At 36.0% G+C, this 16,422-nt stretch overlaps 1 protein-coding gene across 2 annotated transcripts in view; it reads left to right on the top strand.

The window, feature by feature from the left end:
- The window catches only part of zcchc7 (zinc finger, CCHC domain containing 7), a 98,422-nt gene extending 82,512 nt beyond the window's left edge, over positions 1-15,910 (top strand). For both annotated transcript variants that reach the window (XM_002935880.5, XM_031906686.1), the window contains exons 7-9: positions 10,587-10,682; positions 11,791-11,908; positions 13,842-15,910. In XM_002935880.5, the coding sequence (XP_002935926.2) occupies positions 10,587-10,682; positions 11,791-11,908; positions 13,842-14,263 (636 nt within the window). In that variant the 3' untranslated portion in view covers positions 14,264-15,910. The remainder of the gene's footprint in view (positions 1-10,586; positions 10,683-11,790; positions 11,909-13,841) is intronic.
- Positions 15,911-16,422: the final 512 nt, after the last annotated feature.

The raw sequence follows: 16,422 nt of genomic DNA, 5'->3' as shown, positions 1-16,422 counted from the left end.
AAATTATTTCTAGTTGTTGAGGCAAACTTAAGGGAGTGCCAATTCCCCAACCCTTAGGCTCACAGTGTAATGCAACCCTCCCTCACCTTGTACCATTGTGAAGTGATAAATCTGGAGGCTTGAAGTTTCTTTTCTTTTCATAGTGAATGATCCACCGATCTAAAATGCTGATCCATCACTTCACAGTGGAAGAAATTATTCAAGGGGTTGCATTATTTTGTAAGCCTAAAGGGGGACTGGTCCCAGCAAGCACAGACAAACCATCAACATTTTCTTTCAGTCTGTGAAATTAGGTATGTCAGATGATGCAAGTATTTCATGTTGATTATTCAGCTTGGTATTCAGCGAAATAAGTTGTGGCGGATTCTGTATTTGACCTAATATGAAAATGATTGATTTATTGATTCCCTACTTTTTATCAAATAATTATCAATATTTTCAATTTTTTAGCAAAACCAAAACAGTCCTTTTTCTAAAGGTTTCTTAAATGGTTAGTACAGGTGCTGAAGCTATGTTAATTCTTAATAAATTAAAGGAAGCCATTCAATTAGTAAAATGGTTCCTACTAGCTACATCGAGTTCTTTATTTATGCACTATGCAAAACCAATCATCCAGATAAACAAAAAGGTTAGTACTTAACTCTTATTGCACTACATATCTGGATTTCGCAATTGAACAGGCCTGCTTTTCAGTAAGAAATGATTTTCTAATAACTAAAGAGTATAACGATTTGGTTTATTGTTCTTTTCTTAAATACATTTATGGATCAAATTCTTGTTAATGTTACCCATCTTATTTATATATATTTTCTGTAATCTTAAATGTAGTGGCTCAGTGACTTACACTGAGCATTGCTGCAAGTGCACCCAGGGTCTGTGCACTGTGCCACAAATTGCATTGCAGTATTTTAATATACTGGCTTAGTTGCTGTGACTGATCCACCTGTGCTTGAGAAGGGATAATCATAAATCCTGTTGGGTAGCCATACACCGAAATTGTATTTGAAGAACTATGATTTACAGTGTGGAAAAATAAAGTGTTAAAAGTGTAAGACTTTTTGGAAATAATCTGATTCCGTTTTTAATTTTAAAGGGGCTTAGAAGCTAAAATGGAATTCAGCCTGCAATTAATATTTTAACACTTTGCTGCATAGTATATGCAAACATGTTTACAAGATAGTACAGATATCCATTCATTGTTCATAAGATGATACTTATTGCTGTTTTTTTTTTATTTTTATGTTAGATATTATGATTGGCTACGCTTTTTCGAGTTTGCAAATATAGCTTGACTTTGCCTTGGCCAACTCCTATTGACTTTAATAGAAACTTGCAAGCTTTTAGATGGTGAAGTTTTACATTCAAGTTTTCACTTAATAAATACAAGACATTCCGGTTTTTGAACCAAAACTCAAATTGTGTGATTTTTAGTAATAAAAGGCTCGAAACATAAAAAAAAATGCAACTCGAAAATTGATAAATCACCCCCATAAGGTGGCAAAGTTCTGGTGGGGAAAAAACGCGATTGATGCACGCCAGATTTTCCGATTGCAGTTTCAAATGGCTGCTTCCACTGAAAATCATTACACAGCTTGATAAGTAAACAATTTTACACAGAGATGCCTGGTGCTGTGTGGTGTATTTTGTTGCTGTTTTTTTAAACAACATGATAAATAGGATCCTTAGGAAGAAGTGTGGGAACAAAAGACAGAACTCTGTCCATTAATTGGCTGATGTGGCCTAGTATGTATCTGTGCCTTGGCTTGTTTGTGTGCACTGTGAATCCTATGATCCCTTAATTCTTAAAATGGCAATTTTCTATTTAGGAGTACCCAATAGCACATACAGGTATGGGATCCGTTATCCAGAAAGCTCCGAATTACGGAAAGCCCGTCTCCCATAGACTCCATTTTAATCAAATGGTTTAGAATTTTAAAACTGATTCGCTTTTTCTCTGTAGTAATAAAACAGTACCTTGTAATTGATCCCAACTAAGATATAATTAATCCTTTTTGGATGCAAAACAATCCTATTAAATTTAATTAATGTTTTATTGATTTTTTAGTAGACTTAAGGTATGGAGATCCAAATAATGGAAAGATACCTTATGCGGAATAGCCTTGGTCCTGAGCACTCTGGATAATGGGTCCTATACCTGTACTACTATAAAAGTATATTTTTATGAAAATGGTTTAGATGAAGCAGGGTTTTACATATGAGCTTGTTTATGCAATATATTTTTATAGAGACCTACATTGTTTGGTGGTTTAGTTTTCCTTTAGGTAGCATCTACTTCATTATTAGTAGGCAAGTCCTGCCGTTGCCCTATTTACTTGGAGCAGTAATAAAGTGTGCTGTTGAGGTGAATGGCATGTGGCATGTACAGGGTTATTTTGTGTCTGATATCCATGGACACTGTCTTTAGCCTAATTCACATACACAAGATGCAAACCATTTCTGTTTAGCATTTTTGTGTCTGCAAATAATATTTTAGGTGGGGCTTTGCCTATAGCCAAAGACTGACATTGTCTTTTCCGAAATATAGCTCAGAATTTGTCCTGGGAACTTCCTTGGGCAGTGTGTCTTAACTAAGATGCCACTCTGCACATTGCTCAAACAGCTATGCCTTTCTGCCAGTTCAAGGACATTTTGAATAACTTATTTTTTCTATTATTTATAATAATTGACAAGAGGCAGATTTTTTTTTAAATTTCACTTTTATAAGTATTGAGGTTACCTGTTGCTGAAGTATAGACTTTAGTACTGGCCAATAGTATGGAGACATAGCAGTTTTTTAGTTTTTAATTTTGCAGACATATTTACTTGACCTATCAAAGCTTGTTTAATTTCATGGATTGCTTACAAAGGCTTTGCCCAGTTTATGAAATATCAGATATTGCTTAGTGTGCAGCGATGTGTTTCGTTTTTGTACAATGCTCTTTTATTGTTTGGAAAAGCTCATACAAGGGAAGAGTATAAAACAGTTGTACTTTGTTGCCAAGTTATCTAGAGATGATGATAGAGTGAATTGTAAAGCACCGGTGAACACAAGCATCTTGGGTACAGTAAAGTCTATGCTTATTTCCCACATTCAAGGTCTTTTTTTATTTTCAAGCCAGCCAAAATAGACAGAAAAGCAAGAACAGGTATTTGCAATTTCCCAGCATCCCAGACATCCATTGCAGTGTGAAACAGCCATTGTCTATACTGTACACATAGGAGCCTATAAAATATTTTGTCTAAAAACTAGCTCATTGCAAAACAAAGGCTGTTCTGGTTAAATTTAGAATGTTAGGTTAAAGACATAATATCCAAGGCTATTGTGATACTGAAATCTACCATTAGTATTGATGTTGGTATATATGGTTTATGTATGTGAGTATATAGATAGGTCAGTATAGGTTTGTGTGTGCTGGGTTTACTTGGAAGGGTGGACTTGATGGACTCTTTTTTTTTTCACCTTAACTATGTAACAAAACAGACTACCTGCCTAGACCATTAAAACTCAACAGGAAGCCTAGGGCCACTTACATGACCCCTTTATGCTCAGTGCTTAGAGGATCCACCAGAAAGCCTATATTTGCATAGACCTGGTCAGAGATGTCTACATGTATTCCTGTAATGTTAAACAATAAACATTCATTTACACATAACACATTTTTATTGGCACACTTCTATTAAAAATTAACTTTTATTTGTGTCTTATTAAAATCACCAAGTCAAAAAAAGATTAACCGTAAGAAAAGGCAAGAAAAAATTGATTTAAAAACGTAAGATACCCAACCTCCCAATTTCAGCCAAATGGAATAGACATGCCGGGGAAATAACCAACAGGTGATGAGAAAAAGGGCAACTATGTATTCCAAATGTTGTCATAAATTGCTACAAACAGTAGCGTATATGTAACAATAATGTTGCTCTCCAGTTATTTAGAATTGAAAGTCCTAATAGGACTAAGTTTCAACACTTAGAAAGACAAAACTTCTTGCAAATTACTTGAAAATATTCTCTGAATCTGATAGTACCATGAGTACTAGAAGCCCAGTACATGCAGAAATAGGATCTAAAGGTTCGTATTGGTCCAATCCTCAAGAAGTTTTGTCTTTCTGAGTGTTTTGGTTTTTTTTTTTACACCCCCTTTAATTCAAACGTTTATGTGCACCAAAATTATTAAGTGATAGCCATTAACAGGATTAATTGATTTATATAACAAAGCTTAGCAATGCAGATTCTCTTCTACTGTCTTCTTACTCCACTGCCTTAACCTTCTTCTCTCATGTCTCTTTTCACATTTTTACTTTCCCTTTCTTTCCCAGTATTTACCCTTGCTCTTCTGTACTTCTAAAACTTGTTTATGTCCACAGGTGCAGTTAGCAAAGTGCAATTTTTTCTTTCCCCCCCTCCCCCCCCCCCCCCCCCCCCCCCCCCCACGTTGCAGCAGTTTTACTCAGAATTCCATTATTTCCATCCTTCCCTGGCATAATTTCCAAGGTTTGGCTGCGTCCAGTTCCTTAGGAGCTAGTGTGCTGTAATTGATGCTGGTCATAAAGACAACCACTCAGTATTTCCTGCTTTCTATTCCAAATCGAGTACTGATGCGCCTTCTGATATGGGAACCCTGGAGCTACCACCACCTTCTGACCAGGTAGTAGCTCCGGGGGTCAGTACACACATCAGTTCTGAATTCGAAATGGAAGGCAGGAAGAAACTGGCAGAGGTGGCACCGATTGCAACTGTACAGAAATGCAAGGATTATATTTGAAGCAAGTATGTTTAATAAAAGTAGTTTTACATGCAACTGACTGAGAATTTGAAAGGACTACAATTGCACTTTTAGACATGAATAAGCCCTTTGGTTTCTTCACCTTCAACATTTACTGTCTGAGACAAAGAAGACCAGGCAGTGGGGGTTCTTGCTCTTTATTGTAGACATTAATATCATTGAACAAATGATAATAGTTTTTAAACAAAAAAACTGCTCCTCCTGTTGCCTTGCTGATTGACAACTGGACCTCTATGATTAAAATCTTTATGTGCAAGTATAATCACTTGAATTATACCTTTCGAAATATTCCACCAAAATATTAGGGAAAATCAGAATTTCTTAACTTTTGCATCCGTTATGCATTCAAACCTAAGTTGGGTACTGTATGGTGTGTGGTTTTGGATGCATACCATGCTTATAAACTAACCCACAGTTGGAGTTTTAGCTGATGTTGCAACATTACAAACATTAATTTTTGGCAAATTTTCTGTACAACCAGAGGTGATTTCCAGTATCCAATTTTCGCAAATTCAGAGCTGTCTTGTAAATCCTCTGTAAAGTGGGGGATGTACAACCAACAAAGGGTTGTAACGAAAAAGTGTTTCATTTTGTGTCACTGTGATGTAATACTGCAAATAATAACATGCATGATCTGGTATGGTACTATATATGTGTTCTTCTAACTGCAGTGTCATTCAGCACTGTGTTTGTTCATTATTTATCAGCCAATGGGAAGTCTCTTCCTGCCCCACGTTCTGCATTATTTATCACCCAGTTAATCACCCATGACTGAAAAGAATGTCAACTGCATTTTCTTGGTTGCAGATTAGCATACAACTTCTTCCAGCTGTATGCCAGTGATTCTGAAACTGTGGTGCTACCCCCACCAAATGGTAAGATTTGAGAAGATACTCTTTGAAAACCACCTTAAAGGTCTTGAAACTATGACCGAGTGGTTGATACAGTGATGTTTACAAATACCTGTAACATTGTTAAGGGGAACCCAGCCAATTGTTGGGCTTCAAATGGGTGAACTGAATCCTAGCACTTTTTGAAGCAAGTCATGTGACTTCAAAGCTCTCATTTTTTTCCTTAAATGTAAGAATGCAAATTAGAAATTATATTAGAATTTTGAAAGATTTTATATTCAGCCAAAGGCAAAAATGATGGATTTGATGCATTTCTAGTTGCTAATGTCCCTGCAATGTATAGTCACAAATGTCACCATGTCACAGAGCTTTATATAAATGATTGTTTGTTGATGTTTGACACATTTAACCTGAAGTCATTGTTGATCTAAATTTTAATATACTACATGGGTAAATTTAAAGTTGCCTGTTATTTTTAAATGTTGATTTTTGTTTTAGTATATGTCATCTCATAGGAACAATAAACCAAATAAGAGTGCCATCCAAGTTGATTGCAAAACAAGACCGTTAATACTATTTTATATTCTGTATTTTTCCTACCCTCCAACATATTTAATGCATTTATTGCTCTTAGACATTTCACAATTGTTTGGGCTCAGAACAGTGGTAAGATACCAAGTTACTGATCCCATGTGAAATGAATGGCAGCTCCTCTCTGGACAATTGACTGCACTTCCCTGAAATATTCCTTGGAGGATTACTTAACCTTTCAATTTGGAGGGCACAAAGCCAAGCTGATTAATGAACTTTCTGATGGCAACTGATAAGCAGAGCTTTCCTTTTATTCCCTTGGAAAAATGATTCCATGCCGCCATTGCTTGTAGCGTTAATCTTTTTTAAAAGGAAATATGGCAAACAGATTTAAGGAAAGTAAACAGACTCCTTAAGTAGAGTTTATATGGATGGCAAAAGGAATCAAATAAATTGCAAGCAATAAAGACTACAGGCTGACAGTATATGTATGTGCTCTGTCTGTACATTTATATATACATTTTTTTGCATTATTATTCTTATACACACACGCGCACAGTATGTTCTGAAGAGACTTTTTCTCCTGCTTGCTTTGCAATGACTGCTTCTGGTCCACATGCTTGCGTTGGTTCCTGTTATCCAAGGGGAAAAAAATGAGCTATGTTATCTGGATGACTGCAGACACATATGCATCCCCCTTTCCTCCCTGCATGGGCAGACAAGGTCGATAGCATTACAAGGTATTTGTGGCAGTGCTTGTTTCAGTTTTCAGAGCTGCCAGTTTTCAGCCAGATTTGAATTACAAAAGAAGAAGCTGGCATGAAAATTGAAAGGGGTTTATCGGCTAGTCTGAAGCCTCATAGCACATTGCTTATTTATGCAGTCCATCTGCAGCGAGGAGTGTAGAAAAGCAATACGTATAAGAGAGAGAAGGGGGGAAAAATAAGGCAGAGAAGGCTCGGATATGTTTAAGATGGGAAATAAAATGTAGATATCTGTGGTGTCCTTTTAAGAAGTAGTTTCTCTTTAAGGTGCACATTACTGCAGAGAAGCATGTATGCTTAGGTCAGATTTTACACTTGTATTTTGCTTTATGGGTAGGCTGGGATCAAAACGAAAGCAGTTGTTAACTCACTTATAAATAAAAAATAAATGTAAGGTGGCTTTACTAGGAGCTGCACAGGGATGCTGCTGAAGTTTAATGCTGTGGACGATCTGAATAAGAATTTTGCATTCCATGTAAAATTAGCCATGGACCAGTGGATAAAAGTCGCCACCTTTGGAGAAAATTGGGATGTGTTTTAAGCCATGAAGATTTTGGAGCACCTCATTTCCATTTATTCATTGAGTGAACTGCTGCTATCCGACTATCTTGCATATATTATTCATTGTTCCAGGCACGCTGAAGGCTTTTTGTTCTTTTTAAGAGAAAACTCTTGGTTTATATTGTAATGTCTCCTTTCTAGGAGCTGAGAGCTAAATTTCATTTTGCCAGGCTAGGGTTTTTCTTTCGCTGTTTTTTTTATTCCTTCAACCCAGGCAGTAGGATTATCCAAAAAGATAAAGAATAGAATAATAAAGCCTTAAAGGTACCTTTCCTCAGCTTCCATTTGCATCAGTGAAAATTCATTATGCAGCCTTGCTAAAGGGATTCGTAGAGGTGGCTTATTTATCCTAAAATAGAAATCTCTGGAAATGAGGAGTGTAATTTTGAGTTGAAGACAGTTCTTGGTAGAGTTGTCTTCCTGAGTTGCCAACATTAAGAATATAAATAATATAGTAAAGATAGGGTTGTTGTAGGGATTGAATATGCATCTTTGTTTGAACTATGTTATTTGAGCATTCTCCATAAAGCATCATGGAAGAGCTATACATATTTTTTGTACTGTACACGGTTAGGCAGAACGATAGATTTTTGTTGCAGTATAATTAGCTTGAATGTTTTAAAAATAGCTAGTGGATCACTATGGATTTTGATCACTAAAAAATGAAGGCTATGAAAAAATCTTTTAAACATTAAATAAACCAAGTATGATTATTTTGCCAATATGGAGCCATGCAGCTTAATTACCATTAAGTACAAGCTCACTTCCACTTTAATTTTAATCTGAATGGAAAAATAAACTCATCCTTTAGTAAAGCTGCCATACCAGTGCCTCAGATCAATGTTTGACATAATTACTTCGCTGAGAATTAGAATCGGATCTCAATAACCCTTTCCCTTTAAAATTCAATAAAATGTCCGGCTGCATAAATTAAACCTGTCACATTCCCAAAAAAGGATATCCCATTGATGGTCGGGTCAGATGGGTATGAATACCTGTATTTTCAGCAGAGACATGATGTTACTAAATTAATCTAAGAGTATGATATAGTGCCATGCAAATGTATTCATCTGGCTAAACACAACAACCTGATGTAAATCTGTTTGGAAGAATGGGCCGAAACTGGGTTGGTTTGGATAAAAGCCTCACTTTTACAAAATATTACTGTTTGTAAATAAATGAGTTAATTGGAGTAATATATGTATATCCCAAGGTATAAAAACAGTGATTGTAGCCAGCTATATTTAGACAAATGAAGTTATTTATCAATTTTCGAATTTGAGTTTGTTTTTGTAAATTTAATAAACTCGTGTATCAAATACTTGTTTATTTATTAATAAGAAAAACTTGTTTGAATAAAAAAACTCAAATAATTTGAGTTTGAAAATATGGTTTAACTTTGCCTAGGACAACTCCTACTGACTTCTATAGAAACAAACTTTTAGATGGCAAATGTTTACATTTGAGTTTTCACTTTTTTGCACTTAATAAATATCAGACAATCGAGGTTTTGAAAGTGTGTCTCATTCTCATATTGCAAATCATGGGGAACATGGATCTATATCACTGTGTAGCTGTAAGTAATTAATTGAAAAGATATAAAAATTGCTGAATAGGCTGAAAAGGTATAAATATAGCTGGTGTACAAGTTGAAGTGTCCATGACAATACTATAATAGCTTTTGTTCTTAGTACATTACATTACACACATTAGTACATTAGACATTACACATCCATTTTTGTTTCCAGAAATTATTTGGAAACCTTCACGGTTATAATAACACACCAGAATAAATATAGGTACTTCTTATTGGTATCACTCTAATTAATGGTAGTGATGGTGCAGACATTTTAGAAGTAATGAGTACTAGCTTCCTGATGAGCCTCTGAATATGTAAGTTGGTTCAGATGCCGGCCGGTTCAAGGTCACTGTGGGAGCTGCCCGGAGCATCTATTTGCATATAATATTCATTTCACCAGCAGACAAACTCTGCCAAGGCTGCCTGCTGCCTGATCTACTGGTCTTTGTCATGGAGATTCCTAGTGGTGAAGGATAGTTTCCCAGATAATGATTAAGTGTTTTAATGGCATTCGTTCCTAACTAACTACTCAAGCAGAAAAAAAGGGTTATGTAAAATGACATTTAAGAAAAAACGATTTGTAATCTTTGCATCAGCAGCACTCCGCAGACACATTAGCACCTAAATCCTTGGTGTGGTGAGGCTCGTGCATTATCTTTTGATATTTACCAAGTTTAGTGGTGCATGAAAGGCTTTCAGCAAGAAAAGCAGATGGGGGTGGGCTTTTTATAGGTAATGCTATCTACCACATTACCCTCCATATATTGATAGTGCAGTCATTTCCAACATATCACCCAACAAATATGCCTCATTTCAATATTTATAACGACAAAATAGCAAAATAGAGCAGACGACCTGTATTCATAAATCTTGATATATGGGTTGGTCAGTTTCTAGAAAAGCATATTTCCAAGTCAAGATGAGAGAAGTTTTTGTTTCTCCAAGGCAACAATATAGGGTGTATCTCATGCACAGTACTAGTGCTTCTGTAAATCGGCCTTAAAAGGGCAGAATACCCCTTTGTTCTAGAGTTTCTATGGGTATTGTTATTTCTTCTGCATGGCACAATATGTGCAGACTGCTTTTAAGATTTTCAACTGAGGTTCAGCTTTTTCCTCAGAACCAGCAAGGCACTGTGTGTGATGATGGAACACACCTCATTATATTGTTGTACATTTTAGTAGGGGGTATATTATTTAAAGTTACAAGACCTATATAAAAGCCTGAGGCCGTAGTTGACTTCTAATATAGTTAGGAATTACACTAGGGGGTATATTATCCACATATATTTTGTAAATAAAGGTATCAACAATATAAAACTTGTGGCATGTTGGCTGAATTTTCAGTTGATGTTGAGTGGTAGAAATAAAGCTCCTTGTGCCAGGATTCAGCCAGATTGAGAGATGTAGTTCATCAACAGATTAAGCAGCAGAATTAAAATAGAAAGCTAAATTGACAACTACTAATATAAATCCCTTAAATATTTAAACTAATTCATGTTTCCTTTTCCCTTACAGAATAAAGCTGGACCAATCAAAAAACCCAAGTCCTACACTGGCCAAAAGGATATTGTTTACTGCTGTAACTGTGCTAAGAAAGGCCACTGCAACTATGTAAGTTTATTCTATACAGTCTAATACAAGCAAACAGTGTTTCATTTGCTAATGTGGTATTTATCCTTACAAAGCACACATGTTTCAGATACCAATATACTCCAACTACCTGCACAAGTAGCTTCATTTGAGTTCTTGGGTCTGCTTTGTTTTGATTTTTAGTAAAAAAAAAAAAAGGATACAGAATAAACAAGACTTAAGGGGAGAGAGTTGTATATGGAAGCCATTAGGAAAGCGTGGTTAACTTTTTGACACAGGATTAGACCATGGTCTGTTATACAAGGTAATCTAAACCCCATTTACCTTGCATACATCTTTTTACTGTGTGGGTCCATGAAGCCCTACTGAATGCATTAGTAAGGGACACATTGGTGCATAATGATATCACTTTTTAATTCTTACCCCCACCCCCTGAAAGCCCTCCCGACAGTCTAAAAATACCTATGGGGGGCTTGACCTGACTTATTACTTGGGGGAGGGGGTGGGGTAGAACAGATTAAGAAGAGCAGCAAGAGGACATAGTTTGCTACACAGATACCACAACATTGCATCTGGCTTTAGAATTTCCCTGTATATTTTTTTGCTTTTTTATACATTGAAGGGCTACCGGCAATACTGCTTCTTCGTAAGCTATGATGAAAAATACATGCATTTAAATGAGACGTCATGTGTTCATCTCATCCTATTTGCAATTTATTTTTAAGATGTTTAATATTTGCCTCACTGCAATATTTAACCTGAAGGCTATCACTCAATCCTCACTTTCACTTTCCTCTGGTTAAGCACTTTTTCCTTGAAGTAAGTGAGTGTGAGTATTATTCCATATCAGGTCACTTTTTAAGACCCAGGTATGGGTTAAATAGTTATTAGACATGTGAGTTTCAATAATGGTAAAAGCTTTAAAGCTGGCATGTGGACAGTAAGGCTACTGGCTGGGTGCCCAGTAAGGGGGAGCTGTGAACATTATTCCATTAATATAGCTGCTAGCATCCTTTGATAGCTTTGGGCAGTAGGACAACCTCTAGAGAGAACTTTTTAAAAGTAAAAGGAACAGTTTTAGTCATTTTCTAAAATCTAGTGTTTTGTTCATCTATTTCCTCCCCTGCAGGAATGTGAAGAAAGGAGGATGCACAGTGACAACTTCCCTACCTGTCAGCTTGTGTTTACTTATGACCGTGAACATGATATCTGGAAAAGAAATGAACGAGCAAAAAGCAAGATTAAAGGTAAGTCAAATATTTTGAGCTTCTAAGGTTCCATCAGCATTTGACATGCACATTGTAGGGTCAATTTCCTTCTGTTCTCTTATTAAACATATTTTCAGTTCAGGAAATTAAAGTAGTGGGAAAAAAAGCAGCTTTCACCTCTTTCTCATAAATGATTCATATTTTTGCTGTGGTGCTGTAAGCACAAATATCAGACTCAAACGTAAACATATTGCAACATATTCCTACCTGTCGTTCAGAACAGTTTGGGGTATTAATAATTTAGTTTTTTTTTTTAATAACCATTTTTATCTGCTCAAACATATTACCCCAGAATGTAAGCTGTTAAAATATACTCTGAAATGTAATAAAAGGCACTAAGTGTAACTCATAGCAGCCAATAAGATTGTTGCTTCTAAACAGGTGGCCATAAAATACTACCTTCTGATTGGTTGCTCTGGGTTACTGCACCTAGGCTAACTTAGTGTGTTTTATTACATAAGCCTGTAAACCTTTTATAGTTGATTAATCATTTATGTAGCCATTTAAGGTGCCCATATGCCTCTTTTGACTGAATTAGCAGCTGATTATTCACAGTATAAAATCAAAACAATCCTTTACCCAGATTATTATTATCTCATTTGTCACATTTAGATATCAATTTGTTTTTTTAGTGGAAAATGTTCTTTTTCAGCCTTGCATTTGCTGGTGTTCAGCTTCTAAGGAACATGTATTTTTTGTAGGCCATGTTTACGTGGTCTGCAAAATATCTGAGAAAGCATAATAAATATAGGTTGATGGCCAACCAAACACCATAGATCCCCTGAGTGATCCCAGATGGTGCTTCTACTATACATTTGGATCAGCCCGATTTGAGCCTGTTAGTGTTTGGTCAGTAACAATTAAATCTGTTGCAATGATTCATAATCATTTAGTTACATACAGCCTAGATTAGCACCAGCTAGAATTCTGGACACTGACTGAAGTTAAGTATAATCATCAGTGTGTGTATGGTGGGGGAAAAGGCAACTTATTTCGGTCATCTTGTTGATCGGGCATGTCTGAAAATTTTGATTGGGCTGCCTTGAAGGTGCCTGAACATTGCAAACATTAATGCTGAATAATCAGATAGGGGTAAGAATTTCTTTGTTTTTACCTGCATATCTGATGATTCAGCTCTTAGAAGGGACAAATGATCTTTCCTACGACCGATGGTCGTGGGGAGGATTGTAATTATGTAGGTGCTGGGAAGTTAGTGTGTAATGTTTGCAAGAAAGTAAAAAAGGATGAGCAGCACTACGGACAAAGGTCTTTATTAATGTAACTAAAAGGCTAGCTATGGTGCCTGTGACTAAGGGCATAGTCTGAAATGTATAATAAGGCCTGATGCCCCAGCATTAACTCTTTTAATTGACATTAATAAAGACCTTTGTCTGGAGTGCTACTCATACTTATATATATTTAAAGTTAGGGAAGTTTGAAAGTATGCTGTGAAACCTGCCCTTTAACTATATGAATATAAGACAGCATATACCTGATTATTTTTCAAATGCGTTCTTAAAATTAAAATGATGATCAGACAAGCTTAATGTAGAGGCTGGAGTGTTTGTGGTACAAATGAGTTGAGCTCCTGTTTTTGATGCAGACAGACATCTTTCATATTTATTTATGTCAAAGCCTGCAAGTTATTTTCTTTGATAATTTAGTGAGAATTTGTGACTGATAATGCCTGTAAACTTAGGAAAAAAATAAAAGCCTATGCAGGACCAAGCCTGGAATCATTTGCAGTTATGCTTGGAAAAGAAAGCTTTGAGTCACTACAAATGTGTTAAATAAATTGCATTCCAACATTTTAATTAAGCTAATTACCTCTGGATGTGTGCATTCACAAGACCAAAAGTATACATACAATATAGTCACATTTTGTATAAAGTCATACCCTTGCTTTCTACAGATCTCCAGGAAGCAGGCCTTCTGACATGGGAGATAGGGGAATACAACGAAAGCAAGGAAGATGCTAAGCCACCTGCCAAGAGAAGGAAAAAGAAACGTCCTAGTAAAAAAAAGAAGCAGGGTACCCTCATGGATGAAGAATGTGCAGAGACAAAGCAAACGAAGAAGCGTAAGAAAAAAAGATCTGGCCTTCAAGAAACAGAGGAGGATTTCCCCCGTGGACGCCCCAATGATTACTTAAAGTATAAAAAATCTTCAAAGAAGCATGATGGCAGCAACCTGTTCAAGGAAGACAAGAAAAATTTGCTTAAAAAAGGCTGGAGGAAGAAACATAAGGGCAAAAAGGGAGACAGTTGTGCTGTTGACCAGGACTTGCTCATAATTAAACAGAAGAAAAAGAATTCAAAGAAAAGGGTTGACTAGTCACAAAGCAGCACTGCATGAACAGATGTAATTGGATATTATAATACCTTCCATATACTGGAACCATAATCTGCAGGAACACAACATATTGTGGAGATCCCTGTTTCTCCAGATCTAAGTTAATATCACATATAACAAGCCTTTGAGCTGATAATTTAAAGAAACTATATAAATTTTTTATTAATGTATTTTATATATGGGTATGGATTCTTAATATTGTACTACGAGCAACCACCTTATAATAAGGGACTCAGTGTTTTACAGTGTATATGCTGCTTCTCTATTCATTCACAAATACACACATAACATACATTGTTTTACAACTCATTGTACGGGTTTGGTTTCAGTAGCAAGGAAGAATTTCTTTTCTTTTCTTGCCAAACTTCACCTAATCACAGTTTTGCTTTAGATGTGCTTATAAGGTGGTTTCAGTAGAGTGGCAAATACGGCTAAGCTGCTGAAAACTGTACAGTATCTGTACATTCAAATACATCCGGTTCTGATAGGAACATTTTTCAGTGTGTATCAGTGAGCTCTTTTGAAGGATCAATTCATCTGTCCCTTTAAAAGAGAATGGTATAATTGGGAAACATTTATATGGTCCCAGGAAAATTTGTTCAGTATTTTTATATACCGTATGTACTGTAACCTTATGTACTTTAGAACGTTTAAAACAAATACTTATTTTAGCAGTTAGATTTAGGGATACAAGTGCCAAGGGGGCCAAGTTCTGTGTATTCCTATATTCTTAGATTCATCATGACCTGTTTCTTTACATACTATGCTTTAGAAAGGTGCAGATAGTTGTTGGTTTTGCATACATTTACCTAGGTCTAGCTTTTTGAGGTTAAAAATCATCTTTGGTTCTTAAAGGGAAATTTAAAGAATAAGTAAATGAACTTAAAAGAATACGTAAGCCTTTTTTTAATCTCTAAAATTGCTCTGAATAGTGCCCTGAATAACATCTTTTCTCCCTGCATTCAGTTTCATGTCATTTCTAAATTACAAGTTGAAAATTGCAGCTCATTTCAGCTACTTCCTGGTCTACAATGAAGCTCTGCCCCCTTTTCTTTTCTGAGCTCTCCTTGTCTCTTTGAGCATGATGGTTAGATAGGTGCCTACTGTGCGTGCCTGATTGCTTTTTATTGAAGCAGAGGCAGCAAGCATGCACGGCAGACACCGTTTTGACTGTTTACAGTCAGACAGAGCAGGAAAGCTCAGAGAAGCAAAGGGGCGGAGCTTCACAATAGACTAGGAAGTAGCTAAGAGAGCTGAAGTTGAGCTGTTAGTGATACAAAATCTGCTGGGAGAAAAGGTATGTTCTTCTGGGAGCTTTTGTGAGTATTTTGGGGGATTTTAAAGTCAAAAGGCTTGCGTAACCTTTAAGTACACCCCAAATAAGTATGCAGATTTTTTATTGGTTTTCTGTGTTGTTTTCATCCTGCAGATACTTGTCTTCAAAACACCTCCTTACATTGTTTGTGCCATTGAAATAATACAAATTGTATTGCAGATGTTAAACATTTGAGTCTTGAGGAGATTATTAGTCCCTAACACTTAAAATGGCCACACATTATATTTCATGTTGATATTAAAGCAATGCAATTAATTGTATCTCAAGAAATAAATAAAATCTTCCATGTGCAACTCTTTAGAAAGTTTGTGTAAAGTGAGCAAGGTGGATTGTCCAGTCACTTACTGAATAAAGAATCACTGTACAGGTATGGGACTTGGGGTTTTCCTGATAACTGGTTATTCAGTCATTTGGATCTTCATACCTTGTCTAATCATATAAACATTAATTGAACCCAGTAGGATTATTTTACCTCCAATAAGAATTAATTATATATTAGTTGGGATTAAGTATACAATGGAGTCTATGGGAGATGGCCTTCCTATAATTCATAACTTTCTGGATAATGGGTTTCCAGATCCCATACTAGTACTAAGTTCTAAAGGTTATTTATTCATAATCTAGATCAGTGCTGTCCAACTGAATTAATTAAAGGGTTTTTCTGTTAAATGAATGCCATATAAAGTGTTTAATACAGCCCTTAGCTGGAGTTTTTTGGGTTCAAGTCCAGCCCACAGTCCACTTGGACAGATATGTTCTAGATCAGTGCTGTAGTATCAAGGGCCAGAATTTTTGTGGCCTACAT

The sequence above is a fragment of the Xenopus tropicalis genome, chromosome 1, assembly GCF_000004195.4.
Source record: "Xenopus tropicalis strain Nigerian chromosome 1, UCB_Xtro_10.0, whole genome shotgun sequence".
NCBI classification, from domain to species: domain Eukaryota; kingdom Metazoa; phylum Chordata; class Amphibia; order Anura; family Pipidae; genus Xenopus; species Xenopus tropicalis.
The sequence above is the reverse complement of the archived record's forward strand: the minus strand, read 5'-3'. Positions and strand labels throughout refer to the sequence as shown.